The sequence below is a fragment of the Pollachius pollachius genome, assembly GCF_949987615.1.
Source record: "Pollachius pollachius genome assembly, chromosome: 3".
NCBI classification, from domain to species: Eukaryota; Metazoa; Chordata; class Actinopteri; order Gadiformes; family Gadidae; genus Pollachius; species Pollachius pollachius.
Genome location: NC_136936.1, coordinates 47517642 through 47542641, shown reverse-complemented (window position 1 = coordinate 47542641; position 25000 = coordinate 47517642). Strand labels below are relative to the sequence as shown.

Sequence of the window (25000 nt, the reverse complement as noted above, 5' to 3'; positions counted from 1 at the left end):
CCCAATATGCTTTAGTACTGTGTTGTTTCATCCTTCTTTCTATAAGCAACCACACTTCTAAGCATCGTGACTGTAAAAGTACATTCAAACCTCAGTCAAGGACGGCGCGGACGGCCAGTAAAGTACGATTGCAATTACTTGTTCTGATTGGTTGAAATTGGGGCTAGCTGATGTCACTTGCCATAGCACCAAGTTCGGCCAATTAGAAAGACGAGTTGAATATCCTTATCCTTAGGAGCTGTTCCTTTGGTGTCTGTGGTTGTTGAGTAACAGTAAGCTTATGCTCAAAATGATCTAATGGGCCAACACAGTTTCCATCCATGTTCAGTATCTCGACCCTGACGTCATTAGATCAAACAGTGCCCCACGATATGATACGGTCGTTGTACACTGACGCCGCCAGGGGAAAACAAGATATTGGTACTGGGGCATTTCCCCCGCAGTATACATCAGATAGAGCAAAACGGTTTATAGCGTGTTGAGATATTAAACAACAGCAGCTTAACCGTATGGGTATCATGGTGCCGGCCTATCTCTGCTGCAGCGCCCGGGGTAATGGCTGCTCTGAGCATTGAGCGGAGGCAGGAGCGACCTTGGTCTGGGAAATAAATATGAGATGGGTGGTGGGCGAGGGAGATGGGTTTGGTGGAAGCATGTCCTAAACAGAACACGACACGTGAGGGAACAAAGTAACACGTTTTTTTACACACATTTTGCAAGCATTTTGCAGTCGATAAGATGGACTGCAAAGTTAGAATTGGAGATGTTGTTATTGATATATTTTCATGAACAAGCTCACAATATGATTTTAATATTTTTGTTAAATGGTGGGTAAATGGTGACCCTGGGAGGTGGAAGACGCAGAATTTAATTGAGTATTAAGATTAACTGAAACCCCCACACACAACACACACACACACACACACACACACACACACACACACACACACACACACACAAACACACACACACACTTTCCATCAGGCCTTCATTGCCTTGACTGGTGCTGTGTCTTTCCCTTCGCACTCTTCATATTATGGAGATGAGATGGAAAGGATTCTGACACAACCCATCTATTCAAGATATATATTTTATTCATTATATGTTTTTGTCCTTCGCGGATCCGGGCCCATGCCAGTGACTTTGCGTCCGGGATGGCCTTGGTATTCATCTTTTATTCTCCTCCCAAAAGTACATTTTGTACAAGCTCTAGCAGAAACTCAGTGATGAAGGAGTGGTTTGTGGATGTTGAGGAGTGACCTTCACAGATCAGTCTGCATTATTCATCCAACGGTGGCATAAGAAGAAATACACTTTGTCTTCGTCCAATTGAAATATTAATATTAAGAGAGTTCAGAGATAATGTAAGTACTTTAATTATTGCATTATTGGCTGCAAATCTTTAAATCTCGATGGAACGTAAGGAATATTTCTCATTTAATCCAAGTCATTTCATTAATTGAATTATTGGATCACTGTCTTTCCACAAGGTTTATATCTATTGGCAAACCATGAAGTGTAAATAATGAGATATGTTTGTGTGTGTGTGACTGTGAGTGCTTGTCTGTGTGTAATGAGGTCAGGTGAACAGGATTAAGAACAGAGGTAATTAATGTGTTAAAAATAAGGGATGTCAACATCAATCATGTGCGTTCCACTAATAAACGTGTTCAACAGTTATACGATTGCTCTTGGGATATTTTGCGTCTGTACTATAATAATAATGTATAATAATTATAATCATGTATTGCCTAATTAGTTATTTTCATTGTGTTCCTCCTGCCACATTCAGTGATCTTTCAATTGGCCTCATCCACTTTGCATTGTCTGATGAGCCGCTTCAAATACATGTTTTAATAGTCAATACATTCTCAATCAGTTTTTAAAGGCATGTACGTGTGCTTAACCAAACTAATATTATATTGGTATTGGCTCTGACCACACACAATGTATAGACACGAGGTATACATTTATTGTTAAATGTTTAATAATGGTTAATAATATAACAATTCCTATTGCTATTTTTTTAATTTGGTCCTACAGCTAAAGAGTTGTGCGTCTATGTTTTTCAATAGCAGCATAGTTAGATGTCACAATGTCTTATATATCTATGGAAATGTATTTCTAAGTGCTTCATAAAACGAGAATCTAAATCTAAATCTAAATGGCGTCGGACTGGCAGGATTATTATATGTTGAGGAGAGCGAACGTTAGAGACTAAAGTGCATTTAGATCTTCTCGTCGTTCCATTGGCTGGAGAGAGTCACAGGGCCGACAGGAGCCACCTGATGGGCTACTGATTCGGCAGGGCCAGCCCACCGCATCGCGGCCCCCATGCAGTTAGAGGAGATGGACGGGTGACGGACGGTCGGCAAGACAACAGAGGGGAATTACATGGCGAGTGTTCATTTCAAACGGTATTTAAACGCACGGTGCACAGGGAGGCCCAGCCAATGGCGACCCAGTCAGCCGTAGCAACACACCCCCCGTAAGGAAATAACATAATAATTTTATTTTTTTAATAATAGTAATACCCCATCCTGCTAGCAAGGCGTTGGACACTAGGCGTTTAACACACACGCACACACACACACACACACACACACACACACACACACACACACACACACACAAACACACACACACACAAACACACACACACAATAACAGACACACACACACAAACACACACACACACAATAACAGACAGACAGACACACACACACACTATAACAGACACAGACATACACACACAAACACAAAAACAGACACACAGACACACACACACCCACACACACAAAGCTAACCATCTCAATCTGTCTAGCATCAACACAGCAGCAGAATGCTAGCACACCCCCCCCCTCTCCCCCCCCCCCCCCCCCCCCCCCCCCCCACACACACCCAGCACACACAGTGGCCTCAGGTAAGCAGCTACAGGTTAGCAGCTACAGGTTAGCAGCTACAGGTTAGCAGCTACAGGTTAGCAGCTACAGGTTAGCAGTGCAACTACAGGTTAGCAGCTACAGGTTAGCGGTTACAGGTTGGCAGCTACAGGTTAGCCGTTACAGGTTAGCATCTAGAGGTTAGCAGCTACATGTTAGCCATTACAGGTTAGCAGCTAGAGGTTAGCGGCTACAGGTTAGCAGCTAGAGGTTAGCCGCTAGAGGATAGCGGCTACAGGTTAGCAGCTAGAGGTTAGCGGCTACAGGTTAGCAGCTAGAGGTTAGCGGCTACAGGTTAGCAGCTAGAGGTTAGCAGCTAGAGGTTAGCATCTAGAGGTTAGCAGCTACATGTTAGCCATTACAGGTTAGCAGCTAGAGGTTAGCGGCTACAGGTTAGCATCTAGAGGTTAGCAGCTACATGTTAGCCATTACAGGTTAGCAGCTAGAGGTTAGCGGCTACAGGTTAGCAGCTAGAGGTCAGCAGCTAGAGGTTAGTGGCTACAGGTTAGCAGCTAGAGGTTAGCGGCTACAGGTTAGCAGCTAGAGGTCAGCAGCTAGAGGTTAGCGGCTACAGGTTAGCCGGCAGAGCTTGCACCCACCGAACAGCTGCATGGGGACCAGCAGCAGCACGGCTACGACGCAGGCCGCACCACCGCGCTAGAAAGAAGCACCTCATTCACGGCATGCAGGAGGAGACTAACGTAGACCACGCCGCCGACACACACACACACACCCTACCCCATCTAGGGATGCGGGCGTCTCACATGTGCATGTTCTCAAGTATTACTCCCCCAATCCTTCCGTCCATCCTCCCCCAAACATGGAGCCGACACAGGCTTGAGGAAAGGTGGTGTCGGGTGTGGGTGATGGGTGGTGGGGGGTGGGTGGGTGGTGGTGGTGGTGGTGGAGGACTGGGAGGTGGACCCCCGAGGTCCTGGTCCCGTCTTCTTCTTACCATTGTCCAGCAAGTGAAAGACTGGGCTGCAGGGGCTGGGTCTGGGCGCGGCCGCCGGATCACGGGGCACGCGGACCTCGGAGTGCAGGGAGGACGAGGGGTAATGAACTAGAACGAGGGAGATCACATACACGGACAGACGGACGGACGGACGGACACACACACAGGGACACGGACACATGTACACACCCGAGGTGAACTTCTGGAGGAACGAATGCTTGAAGGGCGCGACAACGAGGAACAGTCAAGGTGAAGGATGTCTGTCATTGTTTTGTTCATTGATGAATGGAAATATGCACCCGTTCTTGTGGTTGAACCATCGTATCCGTGGTAACAGAGGAACATGACAACGACAGGAGCACGGCACAGACACGCTACTCACACAACTGCTGCGTTAACTACAGCAACCACCACTAATACACACTAACTACCACGTCACAAGCGATTCAATGACAACTTCTTCACTAGCCCGACAATCGCCAGACTAATATGCAAATGTACTATAGTACAAGTCTGGAACCTCTCAGTTAATTTTCAAGTTCCAAGGGGTGAAATCTACCGGGGCAGGCCGTAAGGCCTCCGGACGTAATTGGACAGACCGACAACCAATCGGAGCGACGAACCGCGTGACACATCAGCGGCAGCCATCTAGACGTCTTAAGAAGACGCCTCAACGGCGCTGCTATAGGGCACTCCTCTGTACGGTCATCACACATTAGATAAATGCGTGATGGAAATCTGTCTGAGCGGGAGGGGGGCCAGAGCAAATAAAACATCAGCTCTGAGAACCGTCTGGTTCCCAGGCCAGAGTATAACTGCGTATAACTCCTCTTCCTAGAAGTGTTGGGTTGTGTGGTGTCCATTCAACACCAAAGACGGTAGACGTGTTAAACCGGATGATGGAGCACTAGATGCACTCGATGAGCCTGCACTCAGACGTCGGTAGCGCGTTGGAGTGATTACTTTAAACGACGTGGAAAGCACAGAGATGATGTCTAACAGGATCACACCTGAAACAGCCCTTAATATAAAACGTGTTCACTCATCTCTCTTCACTCATCTAATACCACACAGCCTTTTTTCAGGCAGATCTAATAGATTTACTATAGAGACGCTGTGGGACTTTGCACAACAGTGCCCTGTCTAGCCAATCGTGTTAACGGAGGGTTTTGTCTAATTGGTCACAAAGAGCGACGAAAAGAACTATGACGCAATTAGCAGCTGTGTCTCCCAGCCGGGTAATAGGGACATCTTCTTGATTTGATATGCTGCTAATGAAACAAAAACTACCTGCTATCTAAATACTTGTCAGATATGGGTTTTGACGTCACGTCCTCTCGTTGTAAATCCTCCCGTTGATTGCTTTTGACTCGGTAGACTTGTGACGTGTCTCCGTTCGATGTGCAGTCTGAAGAGAAACAGAGCAGGTTTCAGACTGAACCCAAGCTCCTTAGTACAGCAGTGTGGCTGTACTAAGGAACCTGGCAGGTAGGCTCGCTTCACATCCCCCTTGCTCCTATAACCAACCACCACAGACACCACCACCAGCACCATAACCCCCATACCCCTCCCACCCCATATCAGTTCTAAAATTATCCTGGCCGGGTCACAGCGTCTGAACCTGTAAGAGAAACAGAAAGAGAAGGATGATGACGGAGGTAGCGGAGGAGGTCTTTCAGTGGGCGGAGAAGGGGCCAATTATCAGGCCCCGCTAACGGGCTTGAGGGGCCCGGCACTGGGGTTACCGGCTCACGGGGGTGCCTCAAGAAGATGGCTGCCACTGCCTAACAAGCTGTCTGAGTCAGAGGCGGTATATTTGGCAGCGTCAAATAGTCGAGGTGACGGCTGGAGAATGACAATAAGTAGGAAGAGGTGGGGGAGCTTGGTCAGCCTGTGTCAGACGGAGAAGAGCCAGACTCCTCACCTAGCAGAGCTGCGGTGTGCCAGCCGGAATGAGGCGCAGGCTGGGTTGAAGTGAAGCCCCCCAGGCCAGATAAAGAACGAGGAGTCGAGCTTCATTACCTGAGAACTTTCTCTTAATGGCTACTGTAAAGTACACCCTCCTGGGCTGGACGGAGGACGTGTTCAAGGCTGAGCGAATGGGGTGAATGAGTAATGAACTTCAACCAAGAAAAGGCTTTATACCGCGCTTCAAATGTCAACCTTGTGTTTGAATGCCGGGCTGGATGTTAGTTACCTCAGGCTACGATTAGGGATGTGAATACTTCGTTGTTTTGAATTCAATTATTGCATATCCCGAGAGATGGTTGTACTGTCGACCAGACTTTATGAGGTCAATTTATAATAGATACGCAAATGAATACATCATATTAATACATGAATACGTCAGTTAATTAAATAATAATCACAAAAAGACCAAACTAAATAAATAAATGATTATGAATTCCAGTTACCTCGCTTGGATAATTTCCAGGAGTCAGAAAGTTCTACTCCTGTGAAAATGTGTGATAGACGGAAGAGGCAGGACTTCAAACATTCTCTCCCCTCCACTCAGTGAGTGTCGATGGGTTTATAATCCTGCACAGCCTACTGGAGGAAGTTACGATAACACACAGATTGATTCTGGATGAACTGCAAAAAGGGGGATTTCGTTCAAAAAGCCTGTCCCTCTCCACTTAGGTACTGGCAGACACTACACTTCAATCCTAACCGGTCAAGGGCTGAGAGAACTCATTGCCAGGAGAATTTGAGGACGATCAGCAATGCCCTAGAACAACCAAACCCAAGCACAGAAAGGAGGATTCTGATGGGCCCTTCTGCGCTGGCAAATGTTCTCAAATTGACATTTCACTATTCTCTGGTGCAGGAATTGTTTAATGCAAGTTAAAACACTTCAAATGTTGACAGAATGTCTGAGGAGAGAAGATTAGTTTCTGTTTGACGCGAGATTGTACCAACACACTTAGCAGCAACACAGTACAAACAGGCACAACACAAGCATGTAGCACGCTATCTGGGGAATATCTTGGTGCTTTTTCCGGGAAATATCTCATATTGATTTAATACCATCATATTTACTTTTATCAAGAACAAAGCAATTCCTGGGGGGAATTGCATCACACACACGCACACAAACAGATGCTGTCAGACACCTCTATTCATAGTCTCCGACGTGTTGACTGACAGCCAGTAACCTGTCAATCACCTCCAGCGTCAACATTATCAACAACAACAACAACAAGCACAAAAGGAAGAAAGGAAGCTATATACAATTCCCGCTGGTCTCTCCCACTTCCCAACGCACACACCTGCTACACAACGGCGCAGCCCATTTAATTACACAGCCTGCAGCGACCTCTGCAAGCCCACCAGCTCATTACCTCACCCTCCCTCCCTCCCTCCCTCCCCCACCCCTGCCTCTTGTTTATCCATCATGCTGTGATCCGCAACAACCCCCTCTCTGCTCCTTCTGTGGTACATAACATTCAAATATAACAAAGGCTTCCATGCAGGTCCATAGGTAGTGGTTCAGCACAGGGAAGCCACAATGGTCAGTGTGTGTGTGTGTGTGTATGTGTGTGTGTGTGTGTGTGTGTGTGTGTGTGTGAGACACACAGACAGACAGAGAGAAATAGAGAGATAGAGATACAGACAGATAAAGACACAGAGAGAAATAGAGCTAGAAAGGTAGAAATACACACATACACACACACAAAACCGAAAGCAACAGTGCTTACAGAATTAGAACAGTAAATTGTCCTTAAAAGCGTCACGGATACTCAAATCGCACAGAGACACAAACACACAGCACACGCACAAACACAGATTAGCGGAGAGTATACAGGCAATCGATGCTGTGCCAAGATGCATCAGAGGTGCTACAGCGTTACAACCCTGTAGACTAGAGAGAGAGAGAGACAGAGAGAGAGACACAGACACACACAAAGAGAGAGAGAGAGAGAGAGAGAGAGCGAGAGACAGAGAGAGAGCGAGAGAGCGACACAGAGAGAGAGTGAGACACAGAGACAGAGAGAGAGAGAGAGAGAGAGAGAGAGAAAGAGACAGAGAGAGACAGAGAGAGAGAGAGAGAGAGAGAGAGAGAGCGAGAGAGAAAGAGGGACAGAGAGAGTCAGAGCGAGAGAGAGAGAGAGAGAGAGAGAGAGAGAGGGGCTCTTGGCAGCAGAGCCTTCGCTGCGGGCGTCGCCCCATGCTGAGCAGGGAGCACGCAACCTGTTCGTGCTGCTGGCTCAACACTGAGGCAGGACAAACATGGTAACACTGACACAAGCAGTCGCAAAGGAGCCCGTTAAGAAAACAGCAAAGAAATAAACAGGGACTGTTGACATAAAGCTATAAGCGGAAGAGAAAGCTACAAATGTGATAGTCTTTGTGGTGTAGTGGTAGGCTGGGCACTGGCGTTTTGTGTGCCATTTTGTTTGTGATCACCTGGTGTCATTTTTTCCTCTCATTCGCTGCCGCTAATTGGACATATTTTCGGCTCTGATTGGATGTCCAGTCAAAGCCAAACAATCAGAGCCGACATACGACGACCAGAAGTACGTCAGTGGTCATTGCCCACATTCCATGCGGAGGTGAAAAACTGCACCCTTGCAAATTCTCTACTTAAGAACTGACAAGTTACAGCTGCAAAGTTCGGACTCATGCGGCGCCATAACACCCCTCCTTAACCTGTAAGGCCGTGGGGTGTACTGCATTACCACACTGAGGCACGCAGGCTCTGTTCAAGACGTGGGGGAAAAGCTTAGCTAATGGCGACAAGTCACAAGGACACGGCATGCTTATGGTTCAGTGTGTGTCGGCGTGTGTGTGTCGGCGTGTGTGTGTGTAAGAGTGAGCGTGTGTGTGAGAAAGAGAGAGAGAGAGAAAGAGAGCACGAGGAGGAGGAGAGAGAGAGAGAGAGTGTGTGAGTGTGTGCCGTCCTTAAAGGTCGCCGGTGCCGTACCTGAGGTGGGCGACTTGCTCCGCTCCATGTCCAAAGACTGCTGGTTGTCAGACAACTCCGTGAGACCTGTCGTAACCACGGCAACCGGGGTTGGGGGTGGGGGGGTTGGGGAGAGTTCGGAGAGGAAATTGAAACGGAAACAGTCAATTAGGCGGGTTTCAATTTGGAGGGGAGCAGACACGACAGGGGTCGGCCGGGCGACCCGCCGAAGCCCTCCTGTACATCACCGCTGCTCGGGGGGAGACCGTTTGAGAAACAGAACTCGTGTTTAATCAATTCCCGAAAAAAAGCCTACTCCGGAGGCCATTGTTTAAACTGCCTTTGGTTTTTTGGGTTTCCCCGTTAAAGCGAGGGAGACTAGACAGGGTTTCAGGCAATTATTTTATTTTCGGTCCCCCCCCTGGCCTAGCGCGGCTGAAAGATAGAAACAGAGCCCGTGATGGGACCTGCCCTGCCCGGCTTCAGATGTGGCTCTTGTACTGCCCTTGGCATGTATTAAACATGCCTTGGACAGCTCTGCGTGCCGGGCAAGCCCCATACTGAAGGGAACACAGTACAGCGCAATTCAACCGCTTTGAGGCAGGCAGTAGATGACAGGAACAAATTCAGTGCCGATCCTCTCTGCGTGCACCAGGGCTGACTTTGTTAATGACCTTGTTATGTTTCCAAAGACCAATATGCTTTATTTTTTTGCTAAACCTTATCCATCTTATCTCTTTTTTATTTACATGCTTAATTATTTATTATTAAGGGCTTACAATCGTTAACGTTGCCTTTAGTTTGAGGAACTGAAAGAACTTTTATAAACTCAGATTGAAGCAAACGGCTTGCGGGGCGCATCATCGTATGTCTGAAGGCCCACATTGTTGAATAATAAAGGATATAATGGATATCTCTTGTCGTGACAGAGTTGAAAAAGTGGAATATCCGCAAGAGGATGAACTGGCGAGTGCAAACAGTGCTGCGAAGACCCGCTTAGAAAGACTCAGTTCCCCATCTCGTCCACTTACAGTTTAAGGCTGTGACACCGGCGACACGCCACTTTTCCCTCCCACTTCCAATCATCTCCGTAGTTTATCCTCTTACCCGCTTCCACGGCAACCTTGTCACCTCAGACCCATCCCACCCCAACCCCAAGCCCCTATCCGACTCACACACCAACACGACAACCAAACCACAACAACAAACTTACTCTGGTACGAAGTACGGATCCTTTTCTTTGAATCGGAATAAAAGCTAGACAGGCCACGCATGCAAAAGTCTGTCAGCAGGCAGTCAGGCAGGCAGGCAGGCAGGCAGGCAGGCAGGCAGGCAGGCAGGCAGGCACGCCCCCCATTCCCCATCAACACCACCAGCCAACAGAACGGGGGAGGGGTTGGAGGGGGCGGGTTTAGTGGGAGGTGGGGGTACGGGAGGAGGTTTGGATGGTGTAGTATGTGGTGTAAGGGGGCAGGGGGGATGGAGTGTAGGAGAGGGGGGGGGGGGAGAGAGAGAAAAACACAGGCTTAGAAAGGAAATAAACAATAAAGGAAGTGAGAGCCAAGCGGATGCTAAACCACCACCGGTGTGAGATCAGGAGGGTGCACACACTGGAAACATCCAGCGTTGGAGATGGGCTGGACCACTCCCCCCCTCCACCTCCAATCCACTTAAAAACATGGACACACACACACGCACGCACGCACGCACACACTCAATAACTCACGCAGTCACGCACGTACACGAACACACAGGGAATTTGACAAAAAAAGTCTTTCTCCGACATAATGTATGAAAGAAAAAGTATATCTAGCCTAATAGTAGCAGTAAATAATAATGATCTTATTTGTATTTTTCTATCAATATATACCGTTTTTGAAATTGGAAATGTATCAATCTGTACTAAAAAATGTATTTGAATGTTAACAGGAAAAAAACAAAGACGATACGGTGTAAAGTAAGAACATGACGGCGTAAACACGTAAACATACGATCCACTGATGTATGAATCCTCCTTAGCCCAAGGAGAGCATGGGCAACAAAAGAGGCTGTAGGCCGGTTAGCATGACAAACAAAATCCTGGTGCTCTCATCGATTGATTCCCCTGACGCCAGCCAGAGGCAGGGAGAGACTGGGGACGTGTTGGGAGAAGGGAGGGCACAAAGGGGCACCAGCAGTCAATACAAGCACTTACGCAACATCTCTACTGAAAAGAACCAACCTTCCCACAACCAAGAATCATTTTCTTTGTGTAATTATTTTTTTCTTTTTCATTTTTTATGAAAGGATGATTGCACTTCAAGGCTAGGACTGATATGTGCTGCTGGGAGTAGTGTAATCATAATCAACTATTTTATAGTATAGAGGCTTATATATAAAAAAAGAAGCATATATGTATATGGCTCTTGGGTGGGTTAAAATGATGTCAGAGTATTTTGTAGAACTGCATGGGATGACTGCATCTGTATGCCGGTGTGTGTGTGTGTGTGTGTGTGTGTGTGTGTGCGTGTGTTTTTGATTGTGTGTTTGCAGAACACAGTATCTGTGTGCGCGTTCCTGTGTGTATCTATATGTGTGCAGAACACATTAACTGTGTGTGTGCTTGTGTGTGTTTTGATTGTGTGAGTGCAGAACACAGTATCTGTGTGCGTGTGCCTGTGTGTGTGTATGTATGTGTGTGTGCAGAACAGTGTATCTGTGTGTGTGTGTGTGTGTGTGTGTGTGTGTGTGTGTGTGTGTGTGTGCATGTGTGATTGCATGTCTGTGCAGTACATTGTATCTGTGTGTCTGCATCTGTGATTGCATGTGTGTGCAGAAACCAGCATATGTGTGTGTGTGTGTGTGTGTGTGTGTGTGCATGTGTGATTGCAGAACCCAGTAGCCCACAGAGTTGTGTACCTGTTCATGTTTATGTTCAAGACTGACTTGTCCCTGGGTGAACATGATCCAAAGGGGTATATGTGTGTGCACGTGGGTGTGCGTGCGTGCGTCAGTGTTTTGCGAGCACACAGAAAGAAACTTCTCAGACAGGATGATCCTGTCCCAAAGCCCTACTGGAGCAACATGAAAGGCAGAGGGGAGGGGTAGCGGTGGAGGTAGGAGGAGGGACAGGAGAGGGTTCCATGGGCAGTGAGGATTCAAGATGGAAACAACCAGAAATAAACAGACCAACACATGCACCATGATGCCACCGTGGAACCACAGACTGCCCGCCACATGCACCGCTTGTCCCGGGATGACCCCGCCCGGTCCAGGCCGTGCACTGCGATGGATCGGACATGTGTGTGCGTGTGTGAATGTTATATCAGTAGGACAGTGAGAGAGAGAGAGAGAGAGAGAGAGAGAGAGATAGAGAGAGAGAGAGAGAGAGAGAGAGAGAGAGAGAGAGAGAGGCACAGGGCACAGAGGAATACAATTGAAGATGGAAGGAGAAAGACTAGTAGACAGAGGGAGAGTGGTAAGAGAGACAGAGAGAGAGAGAGAGACAGAGAGAGAGAGAGACAGAGAGAGACGGAACGTCGACACTGCTTCGTGATGGGGTGGAACGTGCGTGTGTTAGCGTCTGTGTGTGTGTGTCTTTGTGTGTGTCTGTGCGTGCGTGCATGTGCGTGCGGGTGGCCGCCCTACCCGAGGTGGACTGCCTGTTCTTGCGGGGGGAGCGGGTGAGCCGCTGGTAGGGGTCGGCGGCGCCGTAGAGGTCCAGGGTGGAGAGGCACAGGAGGAGCGTCTTCTGCAGGTAGTCCACCACCGCCAGGCCGTTACTGTTCCCAAAGGCCAGCCTGGGGGAGCACGCACACACACACACACACACGCACGCACGCACACACATGCACGCACACATGCGCACGCACGCACACACACACACACACACACGCACACACGCACACATACACACAAACACACACACACACACACACTTCTTGTAGTGAAGACGTTAAAAAATGACGAATGTGTGTCTACATGTAAAACCACAAGTATGTGTGTGTGTGTGTGTGTGTGTGTATGCATGCGTGTGTGCGTGTGTGTGTGTGATTCGTATTGGTGGCGTGAGGTGCCAGACCAGAGAAAAACCTCTCAGCGCCCCAGTCCCGCTGTGAGTAGCTTTACAGGATTGAGTCCAATGACCTTCCAGCCTTCTGCCACGCAGGGCGGCTCAAAGGAGAGCCGGAGGACGCTATCGGCTTTGCCAAGCGAACCACCTTTCATAGCGCCTCTCACTTAAAAATAGACATGCCAGCGACATTTAGCAGGATGCTAATGCACAGCTGTGTGCGCTAACAAGGCCGGGCTCGAAGAATGTAAAAGTTTGTCACTTGTCCGATTTTTGCCCCAGAATAATAGAATCCGTTGACATATAACGGGAGTGACTATGGACGAACGTTTGCGTCCACAGCTTCTGAACTGCATTTACTGATAAGCTAATATGTGCTAATAAGATATTTATGATAACAATTATTTTCAAACATTAATTGTTAATAATTGGAATATAAGTGTTCTTTACATAGTATATGTAGCACCTATATGTATAGAGATACTTATATCTATAAACATATTGATATGTACTGTATATATAAAATTATACTAACCTCAATTGCTAGCAATTATCTTTCTGTCGGTACATGTATTCATCCAAAGCTGCCCCGTGAGACAGCTGGACAAAAGCAGCCTAATATAGACGTTAAATAAGCTTGGAGCTAAAAGACTGTCCCAGGGCATGGTATGATGAAATAAAATATGTCTATTCGAGGAACAGCGATAGTCTTTGGTTGAGCAGTCGAGCCAATTCGCACTGATTGGGTAAAAAGGAAATACAGCTAGCTTAACGCTCGCTAGAATATTCCTCTTCCAGTTCTCTTCCTTTATAAAGGCGGGCAGCAGTTGTTTGGACAGCACTGAACTTCCCGACCTGACTCGACAATTCAATGTGTGAAATAAGGTTTTGTGTTGGGGCTGGGGTGGTAATGTTGTTTACTCTTGTGTTCTTTGGTTGTATTTTATTGTATGCTGCTGCTGCTGTCGCTGTCTTGGCCAGGTCTCGCTTGTAAAAGCGAGTTAAATCCCGTTGAGACCAACCTGGTTAAATAAAGGTTCAGAATAATAAATAAGAAGGTGAGGTGAGGTCCTATGTGTGGGTGGATGGTGGACGGAGGATTGGATCACACCCTAAGGTGTAGGTGCTGTAGGTAAGATTCAAGAATTGTAAAGTTAGAGAGCATAACGTAGTAGAAGTAAGCCAGATGTTTTAACTAAACAACTAAAAAATCCTCCTTATTTGCTCCCTCCCTCCCTATTTTTCTCCGCTATGGAGAAGTCTTGCATTCAATCACCTGTGATTTACAGTCAGTGTGGATTCCCTAAACCAATCTGGGCATGGATTCCCTGATTCCCTGATTTGTGTACCGGGATACAAAACCATAAATATGCTCATGCAGAGGCAGGCATGCAGTGAAATCGAAACAGGTATTCTCTAGGCACACCTCACTGATGGATGGCACTGTCATTTCTAACAAATAACCCTCAAACAATAGCTCTTAAATTTTACCCACAGCAGCTTTAATGGGACAGAGAGAGTGGAGGAGTATGACTTACAGGCCGTAAGCAGAGTTAATATCCAGACTGGTGATCTGACCGGGAGGCTCCCCATCCACCCAGAGCAGCTGGACCACCAGCTCAGCCTGGTACCCCGGGGGCACCCGTACCGGACGCTCTTTCACCCTGAGAGAGAGAGAGAGAGAGGTAGAGAGAGACAGAGAGAGAGAGAGAGAGAGAGAGAGAGAGAGAGAGGTAGAGAGAGAGAGAGTGAGAGGTAGAGAGAGAGAGGTAGAGAGAGAGAGGTAGAGAGAGAGGTAGAAAGAGAGAGCGAGAGTGAGGTAGATAGAGTGAGAGAGAGAGAGAGAGAGAGAGAGAGAGAGAGAGAGATGCTCACACAGGAGCACAACACACTGGTTTCACCACTGACACTCTCAAACCACGTACCCCAAAGTACTCGATATCTATTTATTAATGTATTGATGGTACCTACAATGCGGTTGTTAACTGTGAGAGGGAATAAAATCTAATTTATGCTAAGCTGGAAATGCTCCAGATCATCCATCAAATAGTTATTCTGCCAAGTGACATTCCCGTAACTCTTGAAGAGAGACTAAAGACCTACAGCGCTACGTCCTACCAAGAGAGACCAAAGACCCACAGCTCTACGTCCTACCAAGAGATCACAGACCTACAGCTCTACGTCCTACCGTCTACGATCCTTACTTCAGGCAGGGGATGCTGTCCTTGACCCCCTCGGAAGCTCCACTCATCGGGCTGGCCGGGACCGGGGAGTGAGAGCCGGGCTCAGGGAAACAAGGGTGGTTCTCCGTCTCCGAAGGAGACAGGACCTCCTCCGTGTCGCACTGCAGACGCACCTCCAAGGACTGAGGGGGGGGGGACACGAGCCAAAGACAGACTTGTGAGTGTGGTGTTTGAGTTAGGGCACAGAACAGAGGGTACAACGGTGGAGTGGGGATGGGAAGTGTGTTCGATTACTGGCCAAAAAGATCCTGTGTTTCGAACTGAAGTGATGCCTCACCCAGACATCCTTGTAAACATGAAACTCAACTCACAGTAAGTTGTTTCTGATAAAAGCTTAATATCGGCATTGCAAATAGTACAAAGACTATTCAAACCTGGCGAGTGTCTGTGTTGAGACACACTCCAAATTTGTGTTTTGGGATTTTCATGACATTAATAAAAGACCGATACGAAGGGAAACAGAAAGTACTGCGCGGTACATTCACACTCTACGTGCTTTGCTCTGTTACACAAAATATTATATTTCCTTTTTTGGGTCGAGCTCCAAACACGAGGCAACATCAGAACTCCAAGTACTCTGGGCTCCACTCACCACTATGGGCGTGTTGGCTTCGTACTTGCTGAAGCGGTACAGGATGATGTGGGCGGAGATGCCCACCACGCAGAAGACGCGGCTTTGGGGACACCAGCTAACCATCTGCACGGCGTAGGGGTCCTCCTCCACCAGGTCGCCCCCTCGCACCTCCCCGGGCTTGGGCTTCTCAAACACCTTGGAGGTCTTCAACTTGTAGAGCATCTGCAGCGTGACTGCGGGGCAGGACGGAGGAAGAGCCATACTCTGACGTGTGTGTCGACCGGGCCTGTGTGTGACTACGCTTAAGGCTTCGTTATGGTTCCACGTTGACACAATCAAAGATCAGGCAGTTGCTTGATTTTGTTTTGGTTCTGCGTCTGGCTTACGTCGGGTTTACACTCGGACCAATCACAGCCCTTGCTGCTACGTCGCCTCGACGCAAGGTGTTTGGGAAGCGCACGTCAGGCCCTTGCGGTGGACGCAAGGAGGGTCCGCAAGGACGTAACGTAAACCCCCTTGCGTTGCGTCAACGTGGAACTACAACTAAGCCTTTACAGTCCTTACGCTAACAAGGGTGGTTTCATAGTGTTTGAGTTGATGACACATCCGAGTGGTTTGCCGAGCGGCTGCTTGCATACCATAAGCGCTCGCTCCCTCATGATCCCCGCTTAACTTCATTTGGAGCCAAATCAGATCATGGAGACGTTCCCCCTTTACATAATTATGTGTGTGAAGCAAACCAGAGCCGACGCCGCCAGGTTGGCTCAGCGTCAACATGGCTATAAAAGACACAGGTGTCGACTTTCAGTGGTAAAATATGAACTTTGAATCGCTATTAGCATTGGAACTGGCCCCAAGGATCCCAAAGGAGAGCGTGCCCGTGCCACCGGACTGTGCTTTTGTAATTGGCAATTAGGAAAGTGTCGGTGTGTACAGAAAACTACAGTAGACCTACTTGCAGACGCATCCCAAAACTTTATCGACCCGTCAGCATGTCTGAGAGAGAGAGATAGAGAGAGAGAGAGAGAGAGAGAGAGAGAGAGAGAGAGAGAAAGAGAGGCAGAGAGACAGATTGAGAGCGAGAGAGAGAGAGAGAGGTGGAAAGAGGGAGAGAGAGAGAGAGAGAGAGAGAGAGAGAGAGGTTTATTTTAAGCAGCCTAACATTTTCAACTGTTTTGTAGAAACAGGCAAGGTCATGTGATTAGCCATCCAGATGAATGCACTTGGTGAAGAAAAGCGATGGTTAAAAGAGAAGTTAACTGTACTTTAACAGCTAAGTTCGACAAATGAAGAGCATCACCCAGTACAGTAAACTACAAGTAAACTTCCTTAAGGAGTTGAGGAACTCATCCACAATACAAAGGAGGCATGAATAAACAGTCAAAGTAAGGAGACCTAAACACTTTTATTATTCATGAATCGCTGCATGCACCTTACTCAAGAAAGAAAGAAATTCAATATTTGGCTCGCCAGTTCAATCATGGCTTATTGTTTGCCTAGGATTTGGCATTGCCTGAAATACAAATACAATATTCGCTCGCAGATCTTCTTCCCTCAGACAGTGCCTAAGTCAGTGCCAATTGTGATGTGACAAATGGTTCTTACTCAGGCTAGCAAACATATTATTTTCCAAAACAAAATACAACAAAATACAAATTTGGACAAAGAAGAAATGGTTTCCTATAATTTACACAACACCCAACTGCATAATCCATGCCTGAACTAACAGAAACTAATCTATCACAACACCTTATGCTAGCTTTATATCTACAATAGCTTACCATGCCATGTCTATAGTGAACTCACCCTGTGATGATGATCTCCGGGTACGTCTGAGAGCCGACGTTCCAGGTCCCTCCAGTGATTGGCCACTCCTGGAGTAGTCATAGACAGAATTTCTCTGATTGTCGCACATAGTCCAAGGCACACACACTCAACCATCCCGTTGGCTTGAATACGCCGCAGTATTGGATGATGTGATTAGATGAGCACAGAGCATCCATTGTATTTAGGAAAAATACAGATTGCGATCGGACACCGTTGTCAATAGCCTTGGTCCGCCGTTATTCTCCCCGAGGACAATGAACCGTGATTACACCCGAACCCATAAACCCACTGCTGTCCTGACACTAATCAGGTAGCTTCAGTGCTATGCCAAGTAGCGATACGACCGAGCACCGGAAAAATACACCTACGCCTGTTTTTGTAAATCAAAAGCTGGGGTAATCCTTCAAACACTCGCATCGGACAAAGAAAGAGGTCTCAGTGGGCCAACCCTCTGCCTACCTTCTGGCTGAAGCCCGTCTTTTTGTGTTTGGCACCTATGGAGTACAGGATTGGAATGATGTCTGGAGGGCAGTCGGCAAAATAGGCCGTACAGGTGACCGGAGACTCATGAATGTCCATGGGGTACGGGTTCTCAAAGATGGGGAAGCTGAAAAAGAGCAAGAGAAAGAGAAATGCAAATATAGTGAGATATATAGAGCAAGAGAGAGAATTTACATAATATTGTGACCTAAACGGTAGAAGCACAAAAAGGTAAGGATAACTTCAAAAGTAAGGCAGAAAACCTGGACACAGGATATTGGAGTGAACATTGGATGGTTGCAATGGGAAATGTGTAAACGCAGAGGAACCTGTAACCTGTAAATGTGTCATGGAAGAATACTGGAGACCAGGGATGGATAACGTTTGGCACCCGAGTAGGACACCTTTCAGCTTGATTTCTCATCGTGACTCACGCACATTTGGAGAAAGTTTGGAACCCCTACACATCTGTACCCGAGAAAGAGAAATGTTTTCCAGGCCAACTGTTGACGTCAGTGGCCTGCAAGGAGCCAAAGAGAAGACGAATAGCCTCAAGAAGTACATCTGCGTCGTAGACTTCTAATGTCCTCCAAAAAAACGAATAGAACTAAGGGCAGAATGGTATTTAAAGGCTAATTTGCTAATAAATCATAAATAAGAATCGTGCAGACAGGCCATTTACCGAGGAAGGCAAAGACACATGAGGCCTTTTCATCCGTCTTCATTCAGGCGTTTCTTACATCTACAGGGATTTGGAGGGTGATGTTGCTGCGGCCATGTTTACCACACCCCCATGCCATATATGTTTTGGTGTAAGAAGAACATCTACTTCATGTGAAGTCTGCTCCTAGTGTTGTCAATTAATGAATGGCCTGCTTAACTATTATTCAAGTGAATTCCTCAAACCACAGGGCCAGCTTTAATTGTTTCTTATTGGCTTAAACAAATGTACTTGTGCCGGAACCAATTGAAACACATGGCGCTGAATATGAGCCAATCACCAACCAAATTAGCAATACCCTGTGGGTCAGCACAGATGGCACTGGCCAAGAGGATGAAATCGAGGACAACCCAGTCCAACTTGGTGTTCACAATACAATGCAACATATTGAGTTGGATTGTATCCCACGTCCTACCCCTCTCCAGTCATCCCCTTCGGACCTGACTGAATGGACGGAGGTATCATCGTGCGAAAAACACATCTGCCGCTCATAGCCCTAATTACGGATCTGTTACGTTAACATGGTCCGTGGTCAATGTGTGATGCCTTCACTTGTTCAGTCTTCTACCCGTGCCCTGGTACATTAAAACAGCACACCCTTAATTACTGTAATGAGCAACACCTGTGTTGGTCCTGCCACGAAGCCTCAGTGAAATGGCTCTATGGCTTTGGCTCTGTTTTGAGGTCTCACACCGTGGCCAAAATAATGGCCGATATATCCGACTCTGAAGGCCTATGTGACGCCGTGCCACAGACGCCAGCAGATTGCTCACCTTCTCCTTCTCACCCTGCTGCCAAATGAGGCAGGGAGCAAGAGTGTTTGGAACGTGTGTGTGTGTGTGTGTGTGTGTGTGTGTGTGCACGCGAGTGTGTGTGTGTGTGTGCACCTGCACATACTTGCTCTGCGTTAGGTCTACCACGATGAAGTCCTTCTCCAAAAGCACAACGACTGCATACGGCTCCTGGACCTCTGTAAGAAATCACATTAAATAAGAGTGAGAGAGAGTGAGAGAGTGAGAAAGTCAAAGATAGAGAGGGGGAGAGGGAATCAGAGAGTGTGAGAGAGTCAGGCCCTTTCCCCCTCTTTTTTCGATTGCCTCTCACTTTGCTACATGCCGCTCCTTACAAGGGGAAGTGGTTTAAACCTTCCCCTGTAAAATGGGACCACCCCTACAAGACCCTGCTACCCCAGCAGTACTCATCAGCGGCGTCTACGTTGACACGCGCCAAGCTTTTTGCCGGACATTTCAAACCTAACAATGCCGTCTTCAGCGGTGGGTGTTTCTGTTGCGTGGGCGGTGAAACAGAAATTGCCTCCCTACTGTGGCAGCAGCGGCGCTCTCACAACTGGATCAGGAGTTGATGGAGTGAAGGAGGATCAGTTCCAGCCCGTAGCCGTGTTTTAGGATTTTAATGGTTGCAGTGAATCTACAGTGTATCTAGACTGTGGAGATACACTGTGTAGATTCAGTGTCTATTCTGTGTGTCTAGACTTTGTGGATACACAGTGGATCTACACTGACTATAGACTAAATAAAAATTATAAAAATAGATGGCTTAAGATTATGTTATAACTGGAAAGTTATCGTTATAATATGTTCCCTTTCTGTACAGGATACCAATAATGGATACAGTACCTGTAATGAAATACAACAATACAAAAAGAAACAACTACCAGATTTAAACTTTCTTTCAGCTTTCTTTGTGACATCCCTAGAGAGAGAGAGAGAGAGAGAGAGAGAGAGAGAGAGAGAGAGAGAGAGAGCTGGAAAGGATGGGGCAAGCAAGAATTAATGAACCCGGCGACAGCTATTCTCAGGCGTGAGACATGAGGTCTGGTTAGGTAATGTCACAGTGCTAACCAGCGTCTTTTCTCACACCACCTTTTAAGATGACGAAAGGGAGAGAGAGAGAGAGAGAGAGAGAGAGAGAGAGACAGAGACAGAGAGAGCGAGAGAGAGAGAGAGAGAGAGAGAGACAGAGAGAGAGAGATAGGGAAATATACATGGAGACATAAAGAGAGACAGAGCGAGAAAGAGAGAGAGAGAGATAAAAAGAGTGTGGCGTAGGCCTATACTCGCTGAGCAGAGTCAAAGTGAGAATACATACCCTTATATATACCCCATTCAGTTCGCCTTCCATCCATTCCTTTCTCTGTTCTCCACCCATGATAGCATAGACACCTTCACACCCCCATAACGCTCCCTCGACTGCCGCCTGATACAACTCAGCAGGCAGCGTCACCCTAGGACCTCGCCCCCCCCCGGCGATGGACCAACAGAGCGACCGAGAAAAGAGCTTATCCCACAGTCCAGGACTGGAGCTCTGAGCACGCACCGTTGTTGTAGGGGGTCTCGCAGAGCACCATGAACTCCACGATGGGGTGGTCCATCTCCAGCACGGTGATGGCCTTGCCGTGCATGATGGTCAGCGTGGGCCGGCGGCCCGCCTTGTCGTACGACAGCCCCCCCGAGAAGATGACAAAGGGCTCGCTGCTGGGGGGGGGGGGGAGAGGACGGGCAGGGGGAGGGGCATAGAGACAGGGGAGGGAGAAAGAGCGTTGGTTATTAATACCACTTTATTAAGAAAATATCCAACTCTCTTAATGTGCTTACATTTAATCTGATACCCAAGCCCAAACAGTACAGGTGGTTATTCAACCCATTTGTGCGGGCTGCTGCGCGGCAGCCGGCACAAATGGGTTAATGTGATTGTTTATGACAAAGAGATTGCAAAATCTCTTTGTGAAAAAGGAAATTTCATAACAGAGAGAGAGAGAGAGAGAGAGAGAGAGAGAGAGAGAGAGAGTGAGAGAGAGAGAGAGAGTGAGTGAGAGTGAGAGAGTGAGAGTGAGAGAGAGAGAGAGAGAGAGAGACAAAGACAGAGACAGAGAGGTAGAGAGGAGGAGAGAGAAAAGGGAGAGAGAGAGAGACACACATCAGGTGTATAAACGTCCAGGTAGCTTCATCTTAGTTCCAAACAATCTAGATCAGAATCTATTCAATAACTACTTCACCAAACACAACTCTGAGCTCCCAAGTCTTGTTTGTGGATGGAAGGAGTTAAAAACGCAACCCTCATACAATCTTTGATCGTCATCTCTATCCAAAGACCGTAATGCGTAATCAGCTCGGAGAGGGCAAGGGCATCTGAGCATGGTATCTTTTCATCTCTAATGCCCCCATCGCTCAAGGACTTGCGTCTGACTCTTGAAGCTACCTCTCAAATACTCTGTGTACCTCTGTGTATATGTATAAGAGTGAAGGGTGAAAGTTTTCTGCCTTCAACATGAGCGACTATGTTTGGCATAGGAAAATGATTGCAGACTGTATATTGAAGGCCACTGGGCTTAGAGGAATTGGATGTTATTATGATTATCTGTCCTATTTATTTTTCCTATCTTTTTTTTTCAACCACGATGGCTTGAGTTGCGGCAATGTGGCATATTGAGGGAGGCAGAGGATGTCACGGTCTGTGTCTTTTTGTTTGTCCTCCTTGATAAAGTCAGCAGCGTGAGGAAAGCTTTTGGTTTCAGGGTGAAGCCGCAGAGATGCTAAGGGTTCGGTCATGGCCACCTCAAAATGAAGTTCTGTATAGGTTTAGGAAAAGTTTGAAAAGGCTTGGTGGTGATTCATAATTTATCAGTGCGTCTTGTAGCGAAACATAGTTTAATCCTACGGTTCCAAACCCAAAACGATTTAGGGTTGAATTTCAGAAATTCAGGGCATTTTTCCATTGAATTTAAAATAGATTTTCTGTGAGTCAGAGAAAATGTGGGTTAGGAACATCTCCTCCAATCTTCCAACTGTTTCATGAGGGGCAAAAGGGGATTATTCCCAACAGCACAAGGCATGCTGGGCCACGAAAAAATGCCGCCGGTAAATCCTGCCAATACGTATTACGCCTCAAAACGATCGAGAACACGCGACAAAGAGCACCAATTTCAGCGCTACACCACGGATAATATTTTGTAATAATTCTGCTCGGTCTCGTTTAATCTCCGCGCGGGGCCGTAGACCCCGCATAGCGCGTTATTAAACCAGCAGTTTCCTGTTCCTCACTTTTAATTGAAAACCTCGAGGCCCTGAAACAGAGACACCCCTCCTATTCCTCTCGGTCACCATTATGCATGTGCTGGAATAAAAACAATGAAGGAGGCTTCATCTCAACAGACACCACTCAGAGGAGCTCTGGGAGTCTCTATAGCAGCGGAGGGGACAGGAAGATACATGAGGAATCACTGGCTTGGCTTGGGGAGGCCAACGTCAGCCCTGCATCGCGTGATCGAGAGCAAGAGGGTTGCTGGGGGGGACAGCAGTGAACCTGAACGCGCTGACATCAACAGTCAGTCCCAGTCTATGTCTAGCTGCAGGTGGGGCCCGGTGGAAGCACGAGACGAGAGAGGTTGGGAGTGGATGCTGCTTCTGCTACACCGCAACGACGGAAATCGATTCGCTGTTTGCGACCCGCTGTTTTACTGTGCACCTCAATACAGCAGTTTAGCCAGGTTAAGCTTAATAGCTTATTTTCTTCTGGGGTCCCTTGGCAGGGACACATTAAAAAACAATACAATTAACGCAGCAATTAATCACGATTTAAAAACAGCACATTACATTTTTCAAGAATTTAATACATTACAACAGTTGAGAACCACCGCCACCCAAGGGCATTTGACAATTCCCTCTTCATTCGCCTCTCTAATATTTTATCTTTTTTTCGCATGAGTTTCTGATACCCGAGGAGGGGGAGAGACACTATTATTTTGGCTTTCTAGACGGAGGTACATTAAAATTCCTTTATTCTTAAAACCATTGAACCGAGGCCACATAAAAGATTTCCTCGAAATGTTTTTCCTGCTGACAGCGATGAGGGGCTAACCATGTGCTATCCAGGCCCATTAACTTCTGCCGTTCATGGGACTTCTGCAAAATGTAAAACGTTTGTGATAGTGCAAAACAATGCGTCAGCCAGAAGTGATACTTAAGATCGGACTCGCTCATCCTTTATAGCCTGGCAACCACGAAGAGGATTACTTTGATGTCTTTGTGAAGAATGGAGCTCCCGTGAATTGGAAGGCATTTCCGATTCAATGAAATTCCCAAATCTGGACCAGGGGCTAGCATGCCTTTAGCACACAGCTCATCGCAGCATTTCACGATGAGGGACTTATGCCAAGTGGTTTCCTAAAGGTCTAGTTTGATCAAATGCAAGTCTTTTGTACCATTTCTGTTTCCCGACATCTGATTTATTTGTTTGAACAGGTGAGTACAGAGATACAGGTTAGTATAAACACACAGGTGAGTGTAGAGCGACAGGTGAGGGTAGAGAGACAGGTGAGTACAGAGAGGCAGGTGAGTATAGAGACAGGTGAGTATAGAGAGACAAGTGAATATAGAGAGACAAGTGAGTATAAAGAGAAAGGTGAACGGAGAGAGACATACGTTTATGCCCACAAGTCGTGTTGCTCAAATGCTTTGATCTTGACGTAAGGTTCCAGATCCGGGATGTTAACATGTAATGAGGAGGAAGATGCATATGATCAAAGTTGTTATTTACCTGTTCCTTGAAGTCTTGTACTCCACTTTGAGGATCGGTTTACACGACTCCTTCCTCCCATCCTTCTGTATCTTTCCTGCATTCAAGACAGAAAAACATAAATTCTAGGAATCTCAATGCCCGCTTTATTTCCTGAGATACCGAATAGATCACTTTTCTTACGTTAAGTTTACCAAAATAAAGTGTGCAGAGGCTGCTTAATGTGATTCCCCCTGTTACAACACAATCAACGCTGCCTGCATTTAAATGTCACAATATTTTTCCAGAAGATTGATTGCTGAAAACCCCATTGAAAATGTAAATTTGAAAAAGGAGTATTTTAGTTCTTAGAGTAACCGAAAAACTAAGTGCTGGAACAGTGGAGGTTCACGTTGCAAATATGAACCCACATTTAGAAAAGCATTTTATTTTTTTACAATTTGCTTTTTGATCTGTTAGAGGGAAAGCAAATTGACTATCAATCAAAAGTGCCTTTTTATGTGCGGGGAAATAAATAGGGCTAACAGAAGATAAGTCATTCCAATAAAATGTTTCATCCTTCATGTTTTTCGTCCAGCTTTCACCATTAAAAAGAGGAACAACTAATTGAGTTTTGTATCATGTCTCCATATCAAACATCAGGGTAATTCCCCTAATTAGCTTCCCCGGCAGCAGTATCCTCAATCGCTTGTGAAATATCCGCATGGATTCCTCAAACCTTTGGTTGATTAGTGTGGGCTAATGCACATCTTGTGGTAGGCGAATCGTG

At 46.9% G+C, this 25000-nt stretch overlaps 1 protein-coding gene across 1 annotated transcript in view; it reads right to left on the bottom strand.

Annotated features, from left to right (window-relative positions):
• The window catches only part of stxbp5l (syntaxin binding protein 5L), a gene marked incomplete at both ends in the record, with an annotated part of 119606 nt that overhangs the window by 16335 nt on the left and 78271 nt on the right, over nucleotides 1-25000 (bottom strand). Inside the window, 13 exons of the mRNA XM_079733322.1 lie at nucleotides 3898-4005; nucleotides 8822-8887; nucleotides 10014-10082; nucleotides 12428-12579; nucleotides 14390-14515; nucleotides 15056-15216; nucleotides 15687-15901; nucleotides 16624-16664; nucleotides 17475-17542; nucleotides 17955-18102; nucleotides 19594-19666; nucleotides 21034-21191; nucleotides 24253-24328. Of these exons, the coding sequence (XP_079589448.1) occupies nucleotides 3898-4005; nucleotides 8822-8887; nucleotides 10014-10082; nucleotides 12428-12579; nucleotides 14390-14515; nucleotides 15056-15216; nucleotides 15687-15901; nucleotides 16624-16664; nucleotides 17475-17542; nucleotides 17955-18102; nucleotides 19594-19666; nucleotides 21034-21191; nucleotides 24253-24328 (1461 nt within the window). The remainder of the gene's footprint in view (nucleotides 1-3897; nucleotides 4006-8821; nucleotides 8888-10013; nucleotides 10083-12427; nucleotides 12580-14389; nucleotides 14516-15055; nucleotides 15217-15686; nucleotides 15902-16623; nucleotides 16665-17474; nucleotides 17543-17954; nucleotides 18103-19593; nucleotides 19667-21033; nucleotides 21192-24252; nucleotides 24329-25000) is intronic.